We start from the raw sequence: 19,216 nt of genomic DNA, 5'->3' as shown, positions 1-19,216 counted from the left end.
TGTTGGCCGGGCACCCAGCTCTAAAGGCAGTGCCACTGCCAGCAACAGTGGGAAGTGAGTGTGGCATGGTATGGTGAGCTCCTCATTTTGGGGTGGGCAGGGCTGGCCTTATGGGTGGGCAGCTACCCATGGCACTATGGTTGGGGGGATGTCAACCCTCTTGTCAACCTCCCAGTACACACACATATGCAGAACCAACCCACGGCCCCTTTAACCCCGAGTACCGGGGGGCTGGGCCCAGAGCCGGGGAGAGGCAGAGCTAGGGGCGCCCAGGCCAAGGGCTCCTACTATATGCCAGGCTCTAGCTGCTCCTCCTGGCCAGGCTGGTGAGATCCACCTCCAGGAATCTCCCACAGCTGCAGGAAGCTCTGCGGCTGCTGACAAAGAGCCCAGCTCTGAAGTCAGCACCACTGCTGGCAACAGTGTAGATAAGGGTGTCATGGTATGGTATTGTCACCTTTACTTCTGCACTGCTGATGGCTGCGGCACTGCCTTCAGAGCTGGGTGGCTGGCCACTAGCTGCCGCTCTCCGCCTTTCGATTGGGACCACCACTTTGACAAATGCTGGTCTCCCCCATGAAATCTGTATAGTATAGGTTAAAAGTACACAAAATGCCAGATTTCACAAGGGAGACAAGATTTCCTGGTCTGTGACACATTTTTCACGGCCATGAATTTGGTAGGGCCCTAGATATAAACATATGCTGGAAACCTGTGGTCATAAATATAAAGGGACGGGAACAACCTTTATGTATATAGTAACATAAAATCACTCCTGGCCAGAGGTACAGAATCACTTTACCTGAAAGGGGTTAAGAAGCTAAAATAACCTGGTGGCACCTGACCAAAAGGACCAATAAGGAAAGAAGATACTTTCAAATCTTGGGGGGGGGTAGTTGGTTTTGTTTGTGCTCTCTTTATTTGTTCCCTCTCTGGATAGAGAGAGAAACCAAGCAGGTAAACCATCTCTTTAAATGATATGTGAATTGATTATCTTTTGTTTTAGCTTGTGAATTTTCCCTATGCTAAGAGGTAATTTTATTTCTGTTTTGTAACTGGAAGACAGAGTTAGAGGGTTTCAGAGTAGCAGCCGTGTTAGTCTGTATTCGCAAAAAAGAAAAGGAGTACTTGTGGCACCTTAGAGACTAACAAATTTCGTGAGCTACAGCTTATGCTCAAATAAATTTGTTAGTCTCTAACGTGACACAAGTACGCCTTTTCTTTTTTAGAGTTAGAGGAGAATCCTTTGTGTTTTAAATCTTTTTATTTGCCCTGTAAAATTACCTTCCATCCTTATTTTACAGGTGTGATTCTTTTACTTTAAAAAAAATAAAATTCTTCTTTTAAAAATCTGATTGATTTTCAGTGTCCTAAAACCCCAGGGATTTGATCTGTGCTCACTATGTAACCAATTGGTTAGTATATTATTCTCAAGCCTCCCCAGGAAAGGAGGTGAAGGGACTTGGGGGAATATTTTGGGGAAACAGGGACTCCAAGTGGCGCCTTTTCCTGGATCTTTGTCTAAATCACTTGGTGGTGGCAGCAAGGAGAAGCAAAGGATTTGTGCCTTGGGGAAGTTTTAACCTAAGCTGGTAGAAATAAGCGTAGGTGGTCTTTCATGCGGGTCCCCACATCTGTATCGCAAAGTTCAGAGTGGGGAGAGAACCCTGACACCTGTCCTGAAAATGTGTTTGGAACATGAGATTGAAGTCACCAAGGCCTAGACAAAGAATTGTTGACCCGGCCATTTAAATGTGTCTCTAATATAAATTGAGCCAGGACAAAATGAAAGTATATTTAGATAAAAAGGAAAATAAAGCCATTAAACTAGTAAGTGTGTGCAGTATCCATTAACTAACACAATGGCAGGAGGAGATGACAGAAATTAAGCTGTTATCAGTGCCTGGATGGACACGGCAAGATGAGCTTCAGAGGGGCTTCCTGACTTTGAAAACAAAGACATAACGATGAGGCTATAAGCAGAAAATAAAAAAAGTCATTTTGGCATCCTTCACCCAAGCAGGTAAAGAAAGCCAGCTGTTTGAGCTCTGTGTGTTGGCTCCTGGCTAAAGGATGGGACAGCCACACTGGAAGAAAGACTGCAGTTAGAACAACTTCTTTGAACCTCAAACTCTAATCTGTTGAGTTTTAGTCTTAGGAGAGTATTTTTGACTTTTGTTTGTTTGTAACCATTTCTGTCCTTATTCCTTATACCTGATTTCACACTTCCTGGAGTGTCTCGAGGGCGTGAGTACCAACCTCAGGGCAGATTGTCCAAAGCAGGGTCCAAACCCCAGTAGGTTGTGAGTTGTATACTTAGATTTCACCAACCAACTCTCAAGTATAAACTCCTCAGGCACTATGACAGCATGACCATGGCATCACAGACAGTCTCCTTGGGCACTCTTGTCTAATTTGCCACCCAGGCAAGCCTGCCTTTGTGATAGATGGGACCTTATACCACAAATCACAAAAATAGTCATGTTACTTCCAGTCCCAAAGGACCAGCCACTCTCCCCAGGTCAATTGCAGTTTAGATCTTGCACCAAAGACTTGCAACTCATCCTGTAGTAAAATATCTAAAGATTTATTAACTGAGAAAAAGAAAGAAGAGAGTTATTGACAAGGTTAAAGTAGGTAACACACACACACCACATGAATTCTAGTCTTAGGTTTAAAAAGTTGATAGAGCTGCTATTATATGCCACCTCTATATCTCCTCTAGGACTAACCCAGGCAAAACAGCTGGGGATTTTTTGTTTTTGCTGAGACACTTTGTGCTCTCCCAAATCTCAAGCAGCATAGAGACCACAAATTCCCCTTCTCAGGGGATTTTTATCTCTTTATCCCCAGAGTCCGAGCTGATGGGACGGGTGCTCTTGCACATCTCTCCTTCAGGGGTGTTGGGGGAGCAATCAGCAAACTCCTTTGTCCTCTTAGGTTTCACAATGGCTTGTTTGATGTCTATGGGCCTTCTTTCACTGGGCAGGGGATAACTCTTCCTTGGGCACACTAATATTTCACATCTGATAATGCTTCTCAGATTTATAGCTCCAGAGCAAACACTTCTATAGTTACAGAGCAAATATATGCATATTACCTTATCACATGGGCTACAGATGTAATAAGTGAGATTACTGCATGGGTCTCTGCATATATTGCCTAGTCTGGGTTCTGAGTCACTCTCTTATCTCCCAGGTTTGATATCTGCCAGCCTGGTTTCCAGCTGTCAGTGTTCAGTTGTGGCCTAGAGGCCTTGGCATGAGCTGGCACCTGGTCTGCCAGGGTAATACTTGGTATCACTTAAACCTGTGTCCTTTTATCAATAAACGTGTTATACTTTTGCCATATACATGAGCTCAGTGCTTTGATTGCAAAGGAGGGTTTGTCAGCCTAGTTAAGTTACTAGGGCAGATCCTGTTTAGTAAGCACATGCTAAAAAAGTTGCATGGAAAAGCATTTAAACTATTAAATACAAGAGCAGGTTCAGAAAAAAGCATTTAAAAAGAGTTAAATAAAAGAGAAACATATAAAGAGAGGTTAAAAGAGAGAACAGGGCAAGAAAAGGGAAAAGAAAGCCCCTTTGCAAAGGGCAAAGATAGACAGCACGTGGTCAGCTCTGAATCAGAGAGAGAGAGAAAGCAAGCTTTTACCCTTCCAGTCTTTCTGCAGAATGAAGCAACTTCCCAGGTTTACTGCCCCTCAGACTTGTTAACACCGCCTTTGGATCAGACCAATCAGAAGTTGTTCTACAGCAGCGTCATAGAATTCATTTTCCTGAACCAGTCCTAAAGTCCCCAGAATTTAAACAAGAGCCAACTCCCTTCTCTCCCCTCCCTTCCCCTTAACTGCCTTATTCTTATCTAAAAAAGCAGACCCCAAGCATTTTTCCTGCCGTATAGCCCTTTTACATAGGGGCTTTAATAAAAGTTTAAACCACAAGCTTTTAGTAACAAACAATTTTAAAAAGCTTTTCCCTATGTTTTAGACCAACATGGGCTATTTTTTAGAAAGCACAACTTGAAACTGCAGCAAAACCCCTGTCAGCAAAAGCAGTGTCTGTGAGTCAGAGATAAGAAGGCTGCTTCTTTCCCAAACTTTTTAACAAATGCAGGTAAAAATTACAGTAAGTTTTGTAAAGGAATAAAGCTTTGCTTTATATTTACTTTAAAAGACAAGTCTGTATGAAGTCACATCCCTTTATTTACAGGTATGTTTCAATAAAATAGAGCATGAAGAAGCACGACAGGTTTAAAACTACAGGACCTTAGTAACAGCCAGTTTATATTCCCCTTATTCTGTAAATCAGTGGATTACAGAGAAGAAGTTTGTTTCTTCCCCCTCTTTTTAACAAATAGAGGTGAAAGTTATATTAAGTCTTGTAAAGGAATAAACACTTGAAAAGACAAGCCTACATGAAGACACATCCCTTCATTTAGCACTTTTGCATATGTTTCAATAAAAGTGAGCATGCAGAAACATTCCAGGGTTAAAAACACAGAGAACTTGTTTATAAAAGTAAATTATAGTGATAAAAACATTTTCTTCTACGTTTTAGACTAACATGGGTTATTTTTTAGTAAAAACAATTTGAAGCAACATGCTTTTCCAACAAAGCCACTGTTAGCAAAAATAGCATCTGTGAGTCAGTGGATCAGAGATAAGAAGGCTGCTTCTTCACCTGCTTTTCAACAAATACAAGTGAAAGCTATATTAAGTTTTGTAAAGGAATAACCACTTGAAAAGACAAACTTATATGAAGAAACAGCCCTTTATTTTAGCACTTTTGCATGTGTTGTAATAAAAAAAAGAGCATGCAGAAACATGGGTGCAGTACAGCTCCAAATTCTCAACAACTGCCAGCAAAACTTTTTTACAGTAAAACCTTTGGAGCAAAGGCAGCTTCTTTTTCACTAACAACAACAAACATAGTTCCCAATACACGTGTTAATGCACAACCCCTGGAAAAAATGTACACTATTTCAAACACATATTTAAAAACAGTTCATACCGTCTTCTGTAATCTCAGGAAAACCTATCTGTTGGTTTTGACTTCCATCTTGTTCTAAATTGAAAAAAATAAACTCCTTAAAACCATTTCTTTTAAAAATAAACCATAATTGTGTAGCATATTAATCATCTTACCAAAATTGAAAACTTCTAGTGCAGAATCTGGTATGTCAAGAAAAAAGGCCTCGTCCTATTTGAAAAAAATACATATATTAACTTTTAACTAAGCACAACACAGGTGCGGCTTCAAATTGTGCTTACTAAAAAATAACCCTTGCTAGTCTAAAACATAGGAGAAAACTTTTAAAAATTGTTTGTTACTAAAAGTTTATGGTTTTAACTTTTATTAAAGCCCCTATGTAAAAGGGCTACATGGTGGGAAAAATGCATAGGGTCTGGGTTTTTAGATAAAAATAAGATAGTTAAAGGAGAGGGAGGGGAGAGAAGGGAGTTGGCTCTTGTTTATAATCTTGGGACTCTAGGATTGGTTCAGGAAAATGAATTCTATGACGCTGCTGTAGAACAACATCTGATTGGTCCCTTCCAAAGGAGGTGATAACAAGTTTGAGGGGTTCTAACCCTGGAAAGTTGGTTCATTCAGCAGAAAGACTTGAAATGGTAAGATCTCTCTCTCTGATTCAACCATGTGCTGTCTATCTTTGCCCTTTGCAAAGGGATCTTCTTTTCCCTTTTCTTGCCCAGTTCTGTCTTTTAACCTCTCTTTATATATTTCTGTCTTATTTAACTCTTGTTAAATGCTTTTTTTCTGAGACTACCCTTGTATTTCATAGTTTAAATGCTTTTCTATTAACTTTTTTAGCATGTGCTTACTAAACATGCTCTGCCTTAGTAAATTTCCTTTTTTGGCCATATGTGTTCTTTTTAAATCTAGTTTTCAATATTATTCAATGTTTTAAATGCTTTTTCTTAACCTACCCTGATATTTAATAGTTTAATTTTGTTTTTCTTAACCTGCCTTTATAGTTTTTATCATGTGCTTACTAAACAGGCTTTGCCTTAGTAAATTCCCTTTTAAACCTAGCTTTATAGTTTTTAATATTATTTAATGTTTTACAGGTTTCAGAGTAGCAGCTGTGTTAGTCTGTATTCGCAAAAAGAAACGGAGTACTTGTGGCACCTTAGAGACTAACAAATTTATTTGAGCATAAGCTTAATGCATCCGATGAAGTGAGCTGTAGCTCACGAAAGCTTATACTCAAATAAATTTGTTAGTCTCTAAGGTGCCACAAGTACTCCTTTTCTTTTAACGTTTTACATGCTCTTTTCTTAACCTACCCTGATATTTAATTGTTTAATTGTGTTTTTCTTAACCTGCCTTTATAGTTTTTCCCATGTGCTTATTAAACAGGCTTTGCCTTAGTAAATGCCCTTTTTAAATCTAGCTTTATAGTTTTTAATGTTATTTAATTTTTTTAATATTATTTAATGTTTTAAATTTAATATTTCTTAACCTACCCAGATACTTAATAGTTTAATTTTTTTTTATTAGCCACCCTTTATAATTTTTACCATGTGCTTACTAAACAGACTTTGCCTTAGTAAATTCTCTTTTTAAACCTAGTTTTCAATATTATTTAATGTTTTAAATGCTCTTTCCTTAATCTACCCTGATATTTAATTGTTTAATTGTGTTTTTCTTAACCACCCTTTATAGTTTTTACCATGTGCTTACTAAACAGGCTCTGCCTTAGTAAATTTCCTTTTTTGGCCATGTGTGTTCTTTTTAAACCTAGTTTTCTCTTTTATTTAACTTTTTTTAAATGACCTTTTCTTAACCTGCCCTCATATTTAATACACCTTTTACATTTATCTCAAAATTTTCTATTCTTTAATAACATGCCAAACTAGGCCTTTAAAATCATCTCTCCTCACTCAACCTCACCAAATAACCTTTCTTTCCTCTTTTCCTTTAAACCTTACCCAAACTTTCTTTTTTATCTTTAAACTCTCTCACTCTATTCTTTCAACCTTTTGCTCTATAGGTATCAAGGCACAAACACACAACACTCTCCCTATTCAAACATAACATTTTTTCAAAATGGCCAATGGCACCAAACTTTGGCGCCAATGGAAACGGGGACGGAGGGCTTGACATAAGCCCTAAATGGGGCATGGAAACCTCTCAAAAATACATGGCGATGAATGCTATTGAGCCGTATACTACTAACATCTATTTACTATTTATAATATGAAGAGTGACCAAATAATTTCATCTTCAGATTTTTTTGTTCAAATTATTCTGAAAGTTAGTGCCTTACATAATGACAGGTTTCAGAGTAGCAAAGGAGTACTTGTGGCTCCTTAGAGACTAAGAAATTTATTTGAGCATAAGCTTTTGTGAACTACAGCTCACTTCATCAGATGCATGCAGTGGAAAATACAGTGGGGATAGATTTTATGTACCCAGAGAACATGAAACAAAGGGTGTTACCATACACACTGTAAGGAGAGTGATCAGGTAAGGTGAGCTATTACCAGCAGGAGAGAAATTGGTAATAGCTCACCTTACCTGATCACTCTCATTACAGTGTATATGGTAACACCCATTGCTTCATGTTCTCTATGTATATAAATCTCCCCATTGTATTTTCCACTGCATGCATCCGATGAAGTGAGCTGTAGTTCATGAAAGCTTATGCTCAAATAAATTTCTTAGTCTCTAAAGTGCCACAAGTACTCCTTTTCTTTTTTCTGAAATTTATGTGTTTCATTTATTCAAAGACAATGTCACATTGTTTCCTTGTAGCTATATAATAATGACTCAGGCCCAGTCTTGCTATATTTGAGGGCAGCTAAAATACATCTGAAACTCCAAGCTGCAGGGTTCATTTTGACCATTTCCTATTTACACTGCTCAATGAAATGCACTCTGGATGAGTTCCAGTCTCATTCCCACTCTGCAGCCAAAAGCTACAGAAGCATATAGTCAAATGGTCAGAAACTGAGCATGCCTGTGGATCTTAGGTCTTGTATACAAGCATGACTTTTTGCACAGTGTGAAGACCAAGCTGAGCCCTGCCACCATCACTACCACTACCATGTTTGATCATTTTGTGGAGGGTGGGGAGGAGTCATTATGTAGTGCAGATGAAGCACGTGAAATCTATTCCTTCATGTGTTCCTGCTGCAGTCAGTGGGTCTATTCACCACCCAGTGTGGTGATGGAGAAAAGCGGGGGAAGTGTCGGGAAGTGTCTATGAGTTTCTTCTCATAGTTGTTTGCAGTGTACTTACAGTCATGTTGGTCCCAGAATATGAGATTTGGAGTAATTTCTTGCAACATGTGTTAACTCCTTATGTTTAGCAAGTTGTTCCACCTTGTATTTGGCTGTGGCACTTGGAGTACCTTTCCCAGACTTGAAGAGGAGCTGTGTGGAGCTTGAATGCTTGTCTCTGTCACCAATAGAAGTTGCTTCAATAAAAGATATCACCTCATCCACCTTGTCTCTCTTTTTCCTCATAGAGATTTCCTCATTGTTCCAGTGTAGGGAAGATGTGTGAAATCTCTCTAAATAGGCTTGGGTTCCACCCAGAACATGCTTGAATGGATTTTCTGGATCTCTGTGCATTGTCCCATCCCTGGCAGATTTTTCAGAGATGATACATTCTCTTGACATTTTTTTCTCAGGGTGAAGGTAAAGTCCGAATTTCCTATGAGCTGTCAGAAGGGGAAAAACTAGGGACAAGCAACAGAAAGGTGCAGGTGAAGAAATGCCTGGATAGCCTTGGGATTCCCTGTAATCTGGTAGGAGTCCATTAATGTTTTATTGAATTGTAGAGGAACATTGACAATGGTAATGATTACTCATGAAGAGCTGGTGAAAATGTGTTCATCAAAAAGTTGTTTTTTGTGTGTGTGTGTTCCTGTTTTTTTTTTCCCAAGGCTTTTAGAATAAAACAAATTGAAGGCAATGGGACTTCAGTAAATGGCTAAAATTAAGTGCACATTTAAGAGCTTTGCTGAATTGGAATGAACTTAAATATAAATGACAGAACAGATTGAGAAATATATTTTATTTTCTATTTTTTTGGTTTGTGTTAATTTTTATTTCACAGATTTTTTAAAAAGTTTTCTTTTAAAACCTCAAATCTGATTTTTTTTCTGTTTCCTAAAACCAAACATATTGTGACACTGGTGTCAAACATATATATTTTGAAGTTTTTGGTTGTTAAACAATGATTTTTCTGCCCAGGTTTTGGGCAAAACCCCCCAACATGTATCAATAAAAAATTCCTTTTAATTAAAAATGTATTTTTGTCCCCCAAACTCCCAAATAATCCAACAAAAAAACCCCGTTTAAATATTTTCAAGCAGTTCTGATAATTAACAGTAGTTATGATAGATGTAATACATAATATACACACACATATCATATACTGTAGGAGCTATTGCAGTTATTCTTATAGCTCAAGAGGTAGAATCAGAACTTGTTGCGGCAATCAGGAAAGCTTGTGAGTAAATTTACTTGTGGGAGTTGTCACATTTAAGCCAGCGGAGCTATCCAAGTAAATAAAGCCACTCATAGCTGTAAACACTTGAAAGATTGGGTCCTACAAGATACCCTTTTAAACTATGTGATGGGGGTTGTCCCAGGTGGGAATGGCAGGCGTGTGACTTTAGATACCACACAAGTAATTTACATGAGCAAGGGAGATTCCTCAGTAATCCCAGTGTATATGTTTTGTGTCTTTTCCCTTCCTCAGGAAGATGTGCCCAATATTGCCATCCTGGGAGCTGGGGGAGGTCTGCGGGCCATGATTGCCCTTCATGGAACCCTGCAGGAGCTACAAAACCATGGTCTCCTGGACACCATCATGTACCTGTGTGGAGTCTCAGGTGCAACATGGTAGGCACATGCCAAGAGAAGTGTGAGTGAAAGTGTATCCCAGTATAGAACTGACAGCCAGAGACAATTCTTGCCATTGTTATTATTATCCAAAGGACATGCTGGATACTCCATCACCAACAGGAAAACACTGTCTGTCCATTTCCTGTGGAGGTGAGAATGTGAGAGTATGTCTACACTGCAGTGTAAGCCCAGGGTTCAAACTCAGGCTAAAGTTCAAGCCCTCTTCCATCTATACCAAATCATGCTAACCCGGGGCTTAGAACCAGGGTCACAGGGCTCCATGAGAGTATAGGGTCTGAGCCTGAATCAAGGCAGGACCCAGGGTTCAAGCCCTATTGCTTTGCAGTCTAGAAGCAGTCCCATTGGACTCATGCTCTGGGAGTCCACCAGAGATGTCCCACAGGCCAGCTTCCTTTGTCCTCTGGACAGTCAGGTTTGGTGGACAGTCAAGTTTTTCCCACACTGCTTCCCAAACAAAGGGCTAATGCAGCCACATGTTGGGAGGACGCTAGAAAGTCTGGGATATGGGTGGCTGAATTCAGTCCCGCATAATGCAGTGTAGACTCTGGAGCCCCAGGTCGGGACCAGAGTTCAACAATTCCAAATCCAGGGTTACAAATGAGTGTAGATGCTCAAGCCCCAGGTTAACAGACCCAGAGTTTGTGTGGACGTGCCTTTTAGGTCTTACCCTCCTAAGATTTCTATATGGGCAAAAGTGATAGGTGCCAGGCCTATAGTTCTAATTTAATATTTATAGCTGTTGCAATGTTATTGTGAATCTGCAGTTGCACTGCTGTAGCACTTCAGTATGGACACTGCCTATAGCAGGGGGAGAGGTTCTCCCATTGGCGTATAGAATCATAGAATCATAGAATCATAGAATATCAGGGTTGGAAGGGACCCCAGAAGGTCATCTAGTCCAACCCCCTGCTCAAAGCAGGACCAAGTCCCAGTTAAATCATCCTAGCCAGGGCTTTGTCAAGCCTGACCTTAAAAACCTCTAAGGAAGGAGATTCTACCACCTCCCTAGGTAACGCATTCCAGTGTTTCACCACCCTCTTAGTGAAAAAGTTTTTCCTAATATCCAATCTAAACCTCCCCCATTGCAACTTGAGACCATTACTCCTCGTTCTGTCATCTGCTACCATTGAGAACAGTCTAGAGCCATCCTCTTTGAAACCCCCTTTCAGGTAGTTGAAAGCAGCTATCAAATCCCCCCTCATTCTTCTCTTCTGCAGACTAAACAATCCCAGCTCCCTCAGCCTCTCCTCATAAGTCATGTGCTCTAGACCCCTAATCATTTTTGTTGCCCTTCGCTGTACTCTTTCCAATTTATCCACATCCTTCTTGTAGTGTGGGGCCCAAAACTGGACACAGTACTCCAGATGAGGCCTCACCAGTGTCGAATAGAGGGGAACGATCACGTCCCTCGATCTGCTCGCTATGCCCCTACTTATACATCCCAAAATGCCATTGGCCTTCTTGGCAACAAGGGCACACTGCTGACTCATATCCAGCTTCTCGTCCACTCTCACCCCTAGGTCCTTTTCCGCAGAACTGCTGCCGAGCCATTCGGTCCCTAGTCTGTAGCGGTGCATTGGATTCTTCCATCCTAAGTGCAGGACCCTGCACTTATCCTTATTGAACCTCATTAGATTTCTTTTGGCCCAATCTTCCAATTTGTCTAGGTCCTTCTGTATCCTATCCCTCCCCTCCAGCGTATCTACCACTCCTCCCAGTTTAGTATCATCCGCAAATTTGCTGAGAGTGCAATCCACACCATCCTCCAGATCATTTATGAAGATATTGAACAAAACGGGCCCCAGGACCGACCCCTGGGGCACTCCACTTGACACCGGCTGCCAACTAGACATGGAGCCATTGATCACTACCCGTTGAGCCCGACAATCTAGCCAGCTTTCTACCCACCTTATAGTGCATTCATCCAGCCCATACTTCCTTAACTTGCTGACAAGAATGCTGTGGGAGACCGTGTCAAAAGCTTTGCTAAAGTCAAGAAACAATACATCCACTGCTTTCCCTTCATCCACAGAACCAGTAATCTCATCATAAAAGGCGATTAGATTAGTCAGGCATGACCTTCCCTTGGTGAATCCATGCTGACTGTTCCTGATCACTTTCCTCTCCTCTAAGTGCTTCAGGATTGATTCTTTGAGGACCTGCTCCATGATTTTTCCAGGGACTGAGGTGAGGCTGACCGGCCTGTAGTTCCCAGGATGCTCCTTCTTCCCTTTTTTAAAGATGGGCACTACATTAGCCTTTTTCCAGTCATCCGGGACTTCCCCCGTTCGCCACGAGTTTTCAAAGATAATGGCCAAGGGCTCTGCAATCACAGCCGCCAATTCCCTCAGCACTCTCGGATGCAATTCGTCCGGCCCCATGGACTTGTGCACATCCAGCTTTTCTAAATAGTCCCTAACCACCTCTATCTCTACAGAGGGCTGGCCATCTCTTCCCCATTTTGTGATGCCCAGCACAGCAGTCTGGGAGCTGACCTTGTTAGTGAAAACAGAGGCAAAAAAAGCATTGAGTACATTAGCTTTTTCCACATCCTCTGTCACTAGCTTGCCTCCCTCATTCAGTAAGGGGCCCACACTTTCCTTGGCTTTCTTCTTGTTGCCAACATACCTGAAGAAACCCTTCTTGTTACTCTTGACATCTCTTGCTAGCTGCAGCTCCAGGTGCGATTTGGCCCTCCTGATATCTTTCCTACATGCCCGAGCAATATTTTTATACTCTTCCCTGGTCATATGTCCAACCTTCCACTTCTTGTAAGCTTCTTTTTTATGTTTAAGATCCGCTAAGATTTCACCATTAAGCCAAGCTGGTCGCCTGCCATATTTACTATTCTTTCGACTCATCGGGATGGTTTGTCCCTGTAACCTCAACAGGGATTCCTTGAAATACAGCCAGCTCTCCTGGACTCCCTTCCCTTTCATGTTAGTCCCCCAGGGGATCCTGGCCATCTGTTCCCTGAGGGAGTCAAAGTCTGCTTTCCTGAAGTCCAGGGTCCGTATCCTGCTGCTTACCTTTCTTCCCTGCGTCAGGATCCTGAACTCAACCAACTCATGGTCACTGCCTCCCAGATTCCCATCCACTTTTGCTTCCCCCACTAATTCTACCCGGTTTGTGAGCAGCAGGTCAAGAAAAGTGCTCCCCCTAGTTGGCTCCCCTAGCACTTGCACCAGGAAATTGTCCCCTACGCTTTCCAAAAACTTCCTGGATTGTCTATGCACCGCTGTATTGCTCTCCCAGCAGATATCAGGAAAATTAAAGTCACCCATGAGAATCAGGGCATGCGATCTAGTAGCTTCCGTGAGTTGCCGGAAGAAAGCCTCATCCACCTCATCCCCCTGGTCCGGTGGTCTATAGCAGACTCCCACCATGACATCACTCTTGTTGCACACACTTCTAAACTTAATCCAGAGACACTCAGGTTTTTCCACAGTTTCGTACCGGAGCTCTGAGCAGTCATACTGCTCCCTTACATACAGTGCTACTCCCCCACCTTTTCTGCCCTGCCTGTCCTTCCTGAACAGTTTATAACCATCCATGACTGTACTCCAGTCATGTGAGTTATCCCACCAAGTCTCTGTTATTCCAATCACGTCATAATTCCTTGACATCACCAGGACCTCCAGTTCTCCCTGCTTGTTTCCAAGGCTTTGTGCATTTGTATATAAGCACTTGAGATAACCTGTTGATCGCCCCTCATTCCCAGTATGAGGCAGGAGCCCTCCCCTCACAGACATTCCTGCCTGTGCTTCCTCCCGGTATCCCGCTTTCCCACTTACCTCAGGGCTTTGGTCTCCTTCCCCCGGTGAACCTAGTTTAAAGCCCTCCTCACTAGGTTAGCCAGCCTGCTGGCAAAGATGTTCTTCCCTCTCTTCGTAAGATGGAGCCCGTCTCTGCCCAGCACTCCTCCTTCATGGAACACCATCCCATGGTCAAAGAATCCAAAGCCTTCTCTCCGACACCACCTGCGTAGCCATTCGTTGACCTCCACGATTCGACGGTCCCTACCCAGGCCTTTTCCTTCCACGGGGAGGATGGACGAGAACACCACTTGCGCCTCCAACTCCTTTATCCTTCTTCCCAGAGCCACGTAGTCCGCAGTGATCCGCTCAAGGTCATTCTTGGCAGTATCATCCAGTCATCCGCTCTCATGATATTATGAAGCATAAGTTTCTAGCCCCGGTGGTTGTGGAGAGACACTTAGAAATATAAACCCTGCCAGCAAAAATGCCAAGAGGCAAATAAAAAGAACCCACATTTTTAAAATAAATCTCATGATGTTTAAGCCAATCTCAGGATTTTCTGCGACCTGACTTGTCATATTTGGCTCACTTGTTGTTGGCATTAGTGCTGAAAGAAGGATAGCAGAACAGCCTAGTACCTTCTGTTGTTGCTTATTCTAGTTGCCCTTAAAGAGAGGCAAGGTGTATACAATTGTTTGTGCCATGGGAATAGTGAGAAATGGACATAACTGGGGGTTGTTAAACAGGAACAAGTCACTGGATGTAACACAAAATGAGGAAATCCAGGTGGAAAAGAGACAACAATCACTGCAAGATTGTAGGATAGGTTGGAGAGTTAGTTTCTTAGTGGAGAAGGAGACTGTTCTTCGGAATATCCGACTGATCTAACAGGGCCACACACTGACAGCCTTACAGGGAGTTGCAATAGACACAGGAGCCTAAGGGAGTCAGGCACTCAGCTGTTGGTGCAATTCAACATGAGACTGACACCAGCGGGCAACTTCCGAATTATCATAGGTACTTATCTGCACTGCCCCCCCCATTAACATAGCGTCTGAGCACTGCCGTATTTATTTCCACAGCACCCCTATGAGGTAGGGAAGTGCCTGTCTCCCCTTTTCCTATGGGGAACCAGGGCTCAGGGAGAATTAGTGGCTGGGGTATAATCTATGGGAGAGCAGGAAGTGGAACACACATTTCCCAAGTTGTAGGCTAGCGCCCTAAACACTGAACCATCTTTCCCCTCCCGACCTTTCTTCACAAAAGGTCCCACTGACGTCAATATTAGGGCAGCAGAGGCATGATGGACGGGTCTGTAGATGTTACAAATGTCCTGGATGTAATAAAAGTTGTTCAAACTGTGTGTCATGGACCCTGCATATTGCTAATGGAAATTCTCCTTTTGCGTAGTCTGATAAGGGTTTGGGGGATCTGAATTTTATCTCTTCTGAGGCCATGGCTTTCCACAGCAGCTAGCCAGCCACGCAATCCTTGTGGCTTACAGGTGCATTGCAATGATAGGATGATAATAAATAAATAACTGTGCAGAGATTGAAAGGGCTGGGGAAAATAGCCCATATCCCATTCCCCTTGCAGTGTGTGTTTTGTCTCTGTAATAGGTGTATGTCCTCTCTCTACAAAAATGGGGACTGGGCAGAGAAATTGCAGGCCTTGGAGAAACACATGTGTGATGCACTTACCAAATCCGGCTGGAGCCTGAAAAAGGCCACAGAAATGCTACTTGAGGCAGCTAAGGATGAAAACTATTCCCTGACTGAGTTCTGGGCCTACACTGTGATCTATGGAATGTTACATGAGGTGGGTGAAAAACTTTCCCTTTTGTAACTTTCTAAGGTCCTTGTCTGGCCCCCATCACTGAAGTATCAGGGCGCTTCATGAAGTGTGTTTATCCTCAAAACATTTATTTGAGGCTGGGAAGTGTATAGAGGGGAAACTGAGGCATGGAGCATCCCAGAGTCAGATTTTTAAAGATATCACCTTGTGAGATGAGCACTCAGGCACCTAGCACCCATTGATTTCAATGGGCTTTAGATGCCTACATGATTTTGAAAATCCCACCAAGTGCCTAAATACCTTTTAAAAACTGGCCTGGCTTGACTTGCTCAAGGCCATACAAGGTATGTCTATGCTGCTTTGTAAATCTGGATCTGTGGGACCCAGGCTGGTGTATTTGGCATTTCCAAGCCAGGGGTGGAATGTCCACACTGCAGTGTAAACCTGGGCTTAAAGATTACATCTACACTGCAAAGAAAAACCTGCAGTGCTAAGTCTCAGAGCCTGGGTCAATTGACTTGGACTCTGGCTTCTGGGCTAAAAATAGCAGTGTAGGTGTTTCCACTTGGGCTGGAGCCTGTGCTCTGAAATCTGGCAATGGGGGCGGGTCTCGGACCCTGGGCTCCAGCCCAAAGGAGAAAGTCTACACTAGTGTTTTAAGTCCCACCGACCAAGCCCCCGAAACCCAAGTCAATTGACCCAGAGTCTGAGACTCGGTGCCGTGGGTTTCTCTTTGCAGTGCAGACATACCCACAGCTGCCAGACCCAGGTGTCACAGCCATGCTAATGCGGTCATAATGCACTAACCATCCTTCTGACTTGGGTCTGTGGCTTGATTTGTGTCCACACTGCAAAACGACAGCAATTGGAGGAGGTTCCAGATGACTGGAAAAAGGCAAATGTAGTACCCATCTTTAAAAAAGGGAAGAAGGAGAATCCGGCGAACTATAAGCCAGTCAGCCTCACCTCAGTCCCTGGAAAAATCATGGAGCAGGTTCTCAAGGAATCAATTTTGTAGCACTTTGAGGAGAGGAAAGTGATTGGGAACAGTCAGCATGGATTCACCAAGGGCAAGTCATGCCTGATTAATCTAATTGCCTTCTATGACGAGATAACTGGCTCTGTGGATGAGGGGAAAACAGTGGACGTGTTATTCCTTGACTTTAGCAAAGCTTTTGACATGGTCTCCCACAGTATTCTTGCCAGCAAGTTAAAGAAGTATGGGCTGGATGAATGGACTATAAGGTGGATAGAAAGCTGGCTAGATCATCGGGCTCAGTAGGTAGTGATCAATGGCTCCATGTCTAGTTGGCAGACAGTATCAAGCGGAATGCCCCAAGGGTTGGTCCTGGGGCCAGTTTGTTCAATATCTTCATTAACGATCTGGAGGATGGTGTGGATTGCACCCTCAGCAGGTTTGCAGATGACACTAAACTGGGAGAAGTGGTAGATATGCTGAAGGGTAGGGATAGAATACAGAAGGACGTAGACAAATTAGAGAATTGGGCCAAAAGAAATCTGATGAGGTTCAACAAGGACAAGTGCAGAGTCCAGCACTTAGGACGGAAGAATCCCATACACTGCTACAGACTAGGGACCGAGTGTCTAGGCAGCAGCTCTGCAGAAAAGGACCTAGGGGTTATTTTGGAGGAGAAGCTGGATATGAGTCAACAGTGTGCCCTTGTTGCCAAGAAGGCCAATGGCATTTTGGGATGTATAAGTAGGGGCATTGCCAGCAGATCGAGGGGCATGATTGTTCTCCTCTATTCGACATTGGTGAGTCCTCATCTGGAGTACTGTGCCCAGTTTTGGGCCCCACACTACAAGAAGGATGTGGAAAAATTGGAAAGTGTCCAGCGGAGGGCAACAAAAATGATTAGGGGGCTGGAACACATGATTTATGAGGAGAGGCTGAGGGAACTGGGATTATTTAGTCTGCAGAAGAGAAGAATGAGGGGGGATTAGATAGCTGCTTTCAACTACCTGAAAAGGGGGTTCTAAAGCGGATGGATCTATACTGTTCTCAGTGGTAGCAGATGAGAGAACAAGGAGTAATGGTCTCAAGTTGCAGTGGGGGAGGTTTAGGTTGGATATTAGGAAAACTTTTTCATTAGGAGGGTGGTGAAGCACTGGAATGGGTTAACTAGGGAGGTGGTGAAATCTCCTTCCTTAGAGGTTTTTAAGGTCAGGCTTAACAAAGCCCTGTCTGGGATGATTTAGATGGGGATTGGTCCTGCTTTGAGCAGGGGGTTGGACTAGATGACCTCCTGAGGTCCAACCCTGATATTCTATGAGAGGGCTTGGACCCAAGTCACTGAGGGATTCTTCTTCTGACCCACTCCTCTACTAAGATCCTAAAACCTGGGTCCTGAGTGCATGTTGAGCCAAGTCAGATGGATTTGTGCATGCACGGAAGCAGGTCTTGGCTCACACCTGAGTCAGAACCCAGGCTTAGTGTTCAGTGTAGGGGAGATGTGTGAAATCTCTCTGAACAGGCTTTGGGTTCCATCCAGAACATGTTTGAGTGGATTTTCTGGATCTCTATGCATTGTGCTATCCCTGCAGGAAGTCTGCCGGGGAAGTCCTAGGCTAATGGTTTGACCACTTAGCCATTAAGGAAGGGTTGTTCTCAGTTATACCTGTATCAATGCTGACTGGCTCCACTAAATTCATTGAAGTTACTTGACTTCGTTCATCTATGCACTTGGGAAACTGAGGGCACACTCCACATCATCTAGCTATCGTCTCAGCATGTGGTAACATGCTGGGGCCCTGAGCTCAGTCTTGGACCAAACTGTCAGGGCAGGGAATATAGACAGTGTTAAAAACAAAGGTTAAAGTTAGGCATGTGTTTGTCTGAACCTATAAAATCCTGTCTTCACAGCTGGACAAGGGGCACTTGTCAGAGCAGAGGGGTGCGTCTGAGAGTGGAAATAACCCCTACCCCATCTATGCAGCTGTGGATGAGCAAAGGTTCTGCAAAGTAACTGAATACTCTCCAGGTAAAACCAAAAACACAAATCTCCAGCTAATCTCAGTGTAAAGAAGCCTATGATTTATTACATCAACATGCAACTCCCCAAGGCAGAGACATCAAGGTTGTCTTTAGAGCTGGTTGAAAAATGAAAAAAAAAAAAGGTGAAAAATTTCAACATTTAAAATTTTTGTCTGGTTGTTAATGGGCCTTTTTTCCATGTTTCATAAAATTTTCTACAGTATTTTTCCCTTGTTTGCCCCCTAGACATTTATCAAAAACATATCTTTAATTTTATTTTCTTTAGCAAAATCTTGATTTTCATGAAGAAAAGCATCAGTGAAACAAATCCATAAAATTTTTGCTTAAAGGTTCAGTAAAAACTGTGGCAGAAAATTTCACATAACCTGGAAACCTCAGGTAACATCTATTACTGCTGACAATAAGTTTTGGTTTTGAAAAAAGGCTACTTTTCATGCAAAAACTTTTTGTAAGCAAAATTCAAACTCACTTGTGTTTTCTTTTTCCCTTCCTCTTAGATTAGTATATCTTTTTAGGTGGAGATACACTTTATTATCTTATTTTGATTTAGGGTTTTTGATATTTTATATTTTTATGTATGCTATTTGATATTTATTTATTGATATAAAATTATGCCTGTTCAAGCCTGTGGGAAGCTAACATCATGAATAACACAGTAAAATTCCAGCAGCATGAAAGAACAATGTCACAAGAAACTCGCCAGCCGTCTCTCCATTCACTTTTAGGCTTGATTAGAGTTGGTTAAAA

At 42.5% G+C, this 19,216-nt stretch overlaps 1 protein-coding gene and 1 long non-coding RNA gene across 5 annotated transcripts in view; one reads left to right on the top strand and one right to left on the bottom strand.

The window, feature by feature from the left end:
- Positions 1 to 4,353: 4,353 nt before the first annotated feature.
- Positions 4,354 to 5,453, bottom strand: LOC122456437. Its single transcript, XR_006275365.1, has 2 exons — positions 5,146 to 5,453; positions 4,354 to 5,065 (listed from the first exon to the last, which is right to left on the bottom strand). It is a non-coding gene; the product is annotated as an uncharacterized LOC122456437 (long non-coding RNA).
- A 144-nt stretch (positions 5,454 to 5,597) lies between these two features.
- Positions 5,598 to 19,216, top strand: part of LOC119841585 (cytosolic phospholipase A2 gamma-like) — a 29,304-nt gene continuing 15,685 nt past the window's right edge. Inside the window, exons 1-5 of one of the 4 annotated variants that reach the window (XM_038369140.2) lie at positions 5,598 to 5,628; positions 8,659 to 8,775; positions 9,735 to 9,877; positions 15,279 to 15,477; positions 18,338 to 18,455. In XM_038369140.2, coding sequence (XP_038225068.1) covers positions 5,626 to 5,628; positions 8,659 to 8,775; positions 9,735 to 9,877; positions 15,279 to 15,477; positions 18,338 to 18,455 — 580 coding nt within the window. In that variant the 5' untranslated portion in view covers positions 5,598 to 5,625. Of the gene's footprint in view, positions 5,629 to 7,017; positions 7,167 to 8,658; positions 8,776 to 9,734; positions 9,878 to 15,278; positions 15,478 to 18,337; positions 18,456 to 19,216 lie in introns of those variants that run through there. The other 3 variants (XM_043495763.1, XM_043495762.1, XM_043495761.1) reach the window with 3 other exon arrangements.

Source organism: Dermochelys coriacea, chromosome 13 (assembly GCF_009764565.3).
Source record: "Dermochelys coriacea isolate rDerCor1 chromosome 13, rDerCor1.pri.v4, whole genome shotgun sequence".
NCBI classification, from domain to species: domain Eukaryota; kingdom Metazoa; phylum Chordata; order Testudines; family Dermochelyidae; genus Dermochelys; species Dermochelys coriacea.
The sequence above is the reverse complement of the archived record's forward strand: the minus strand, read 5'-3'. Positions and strand labels throughout refer to the sequence as shown.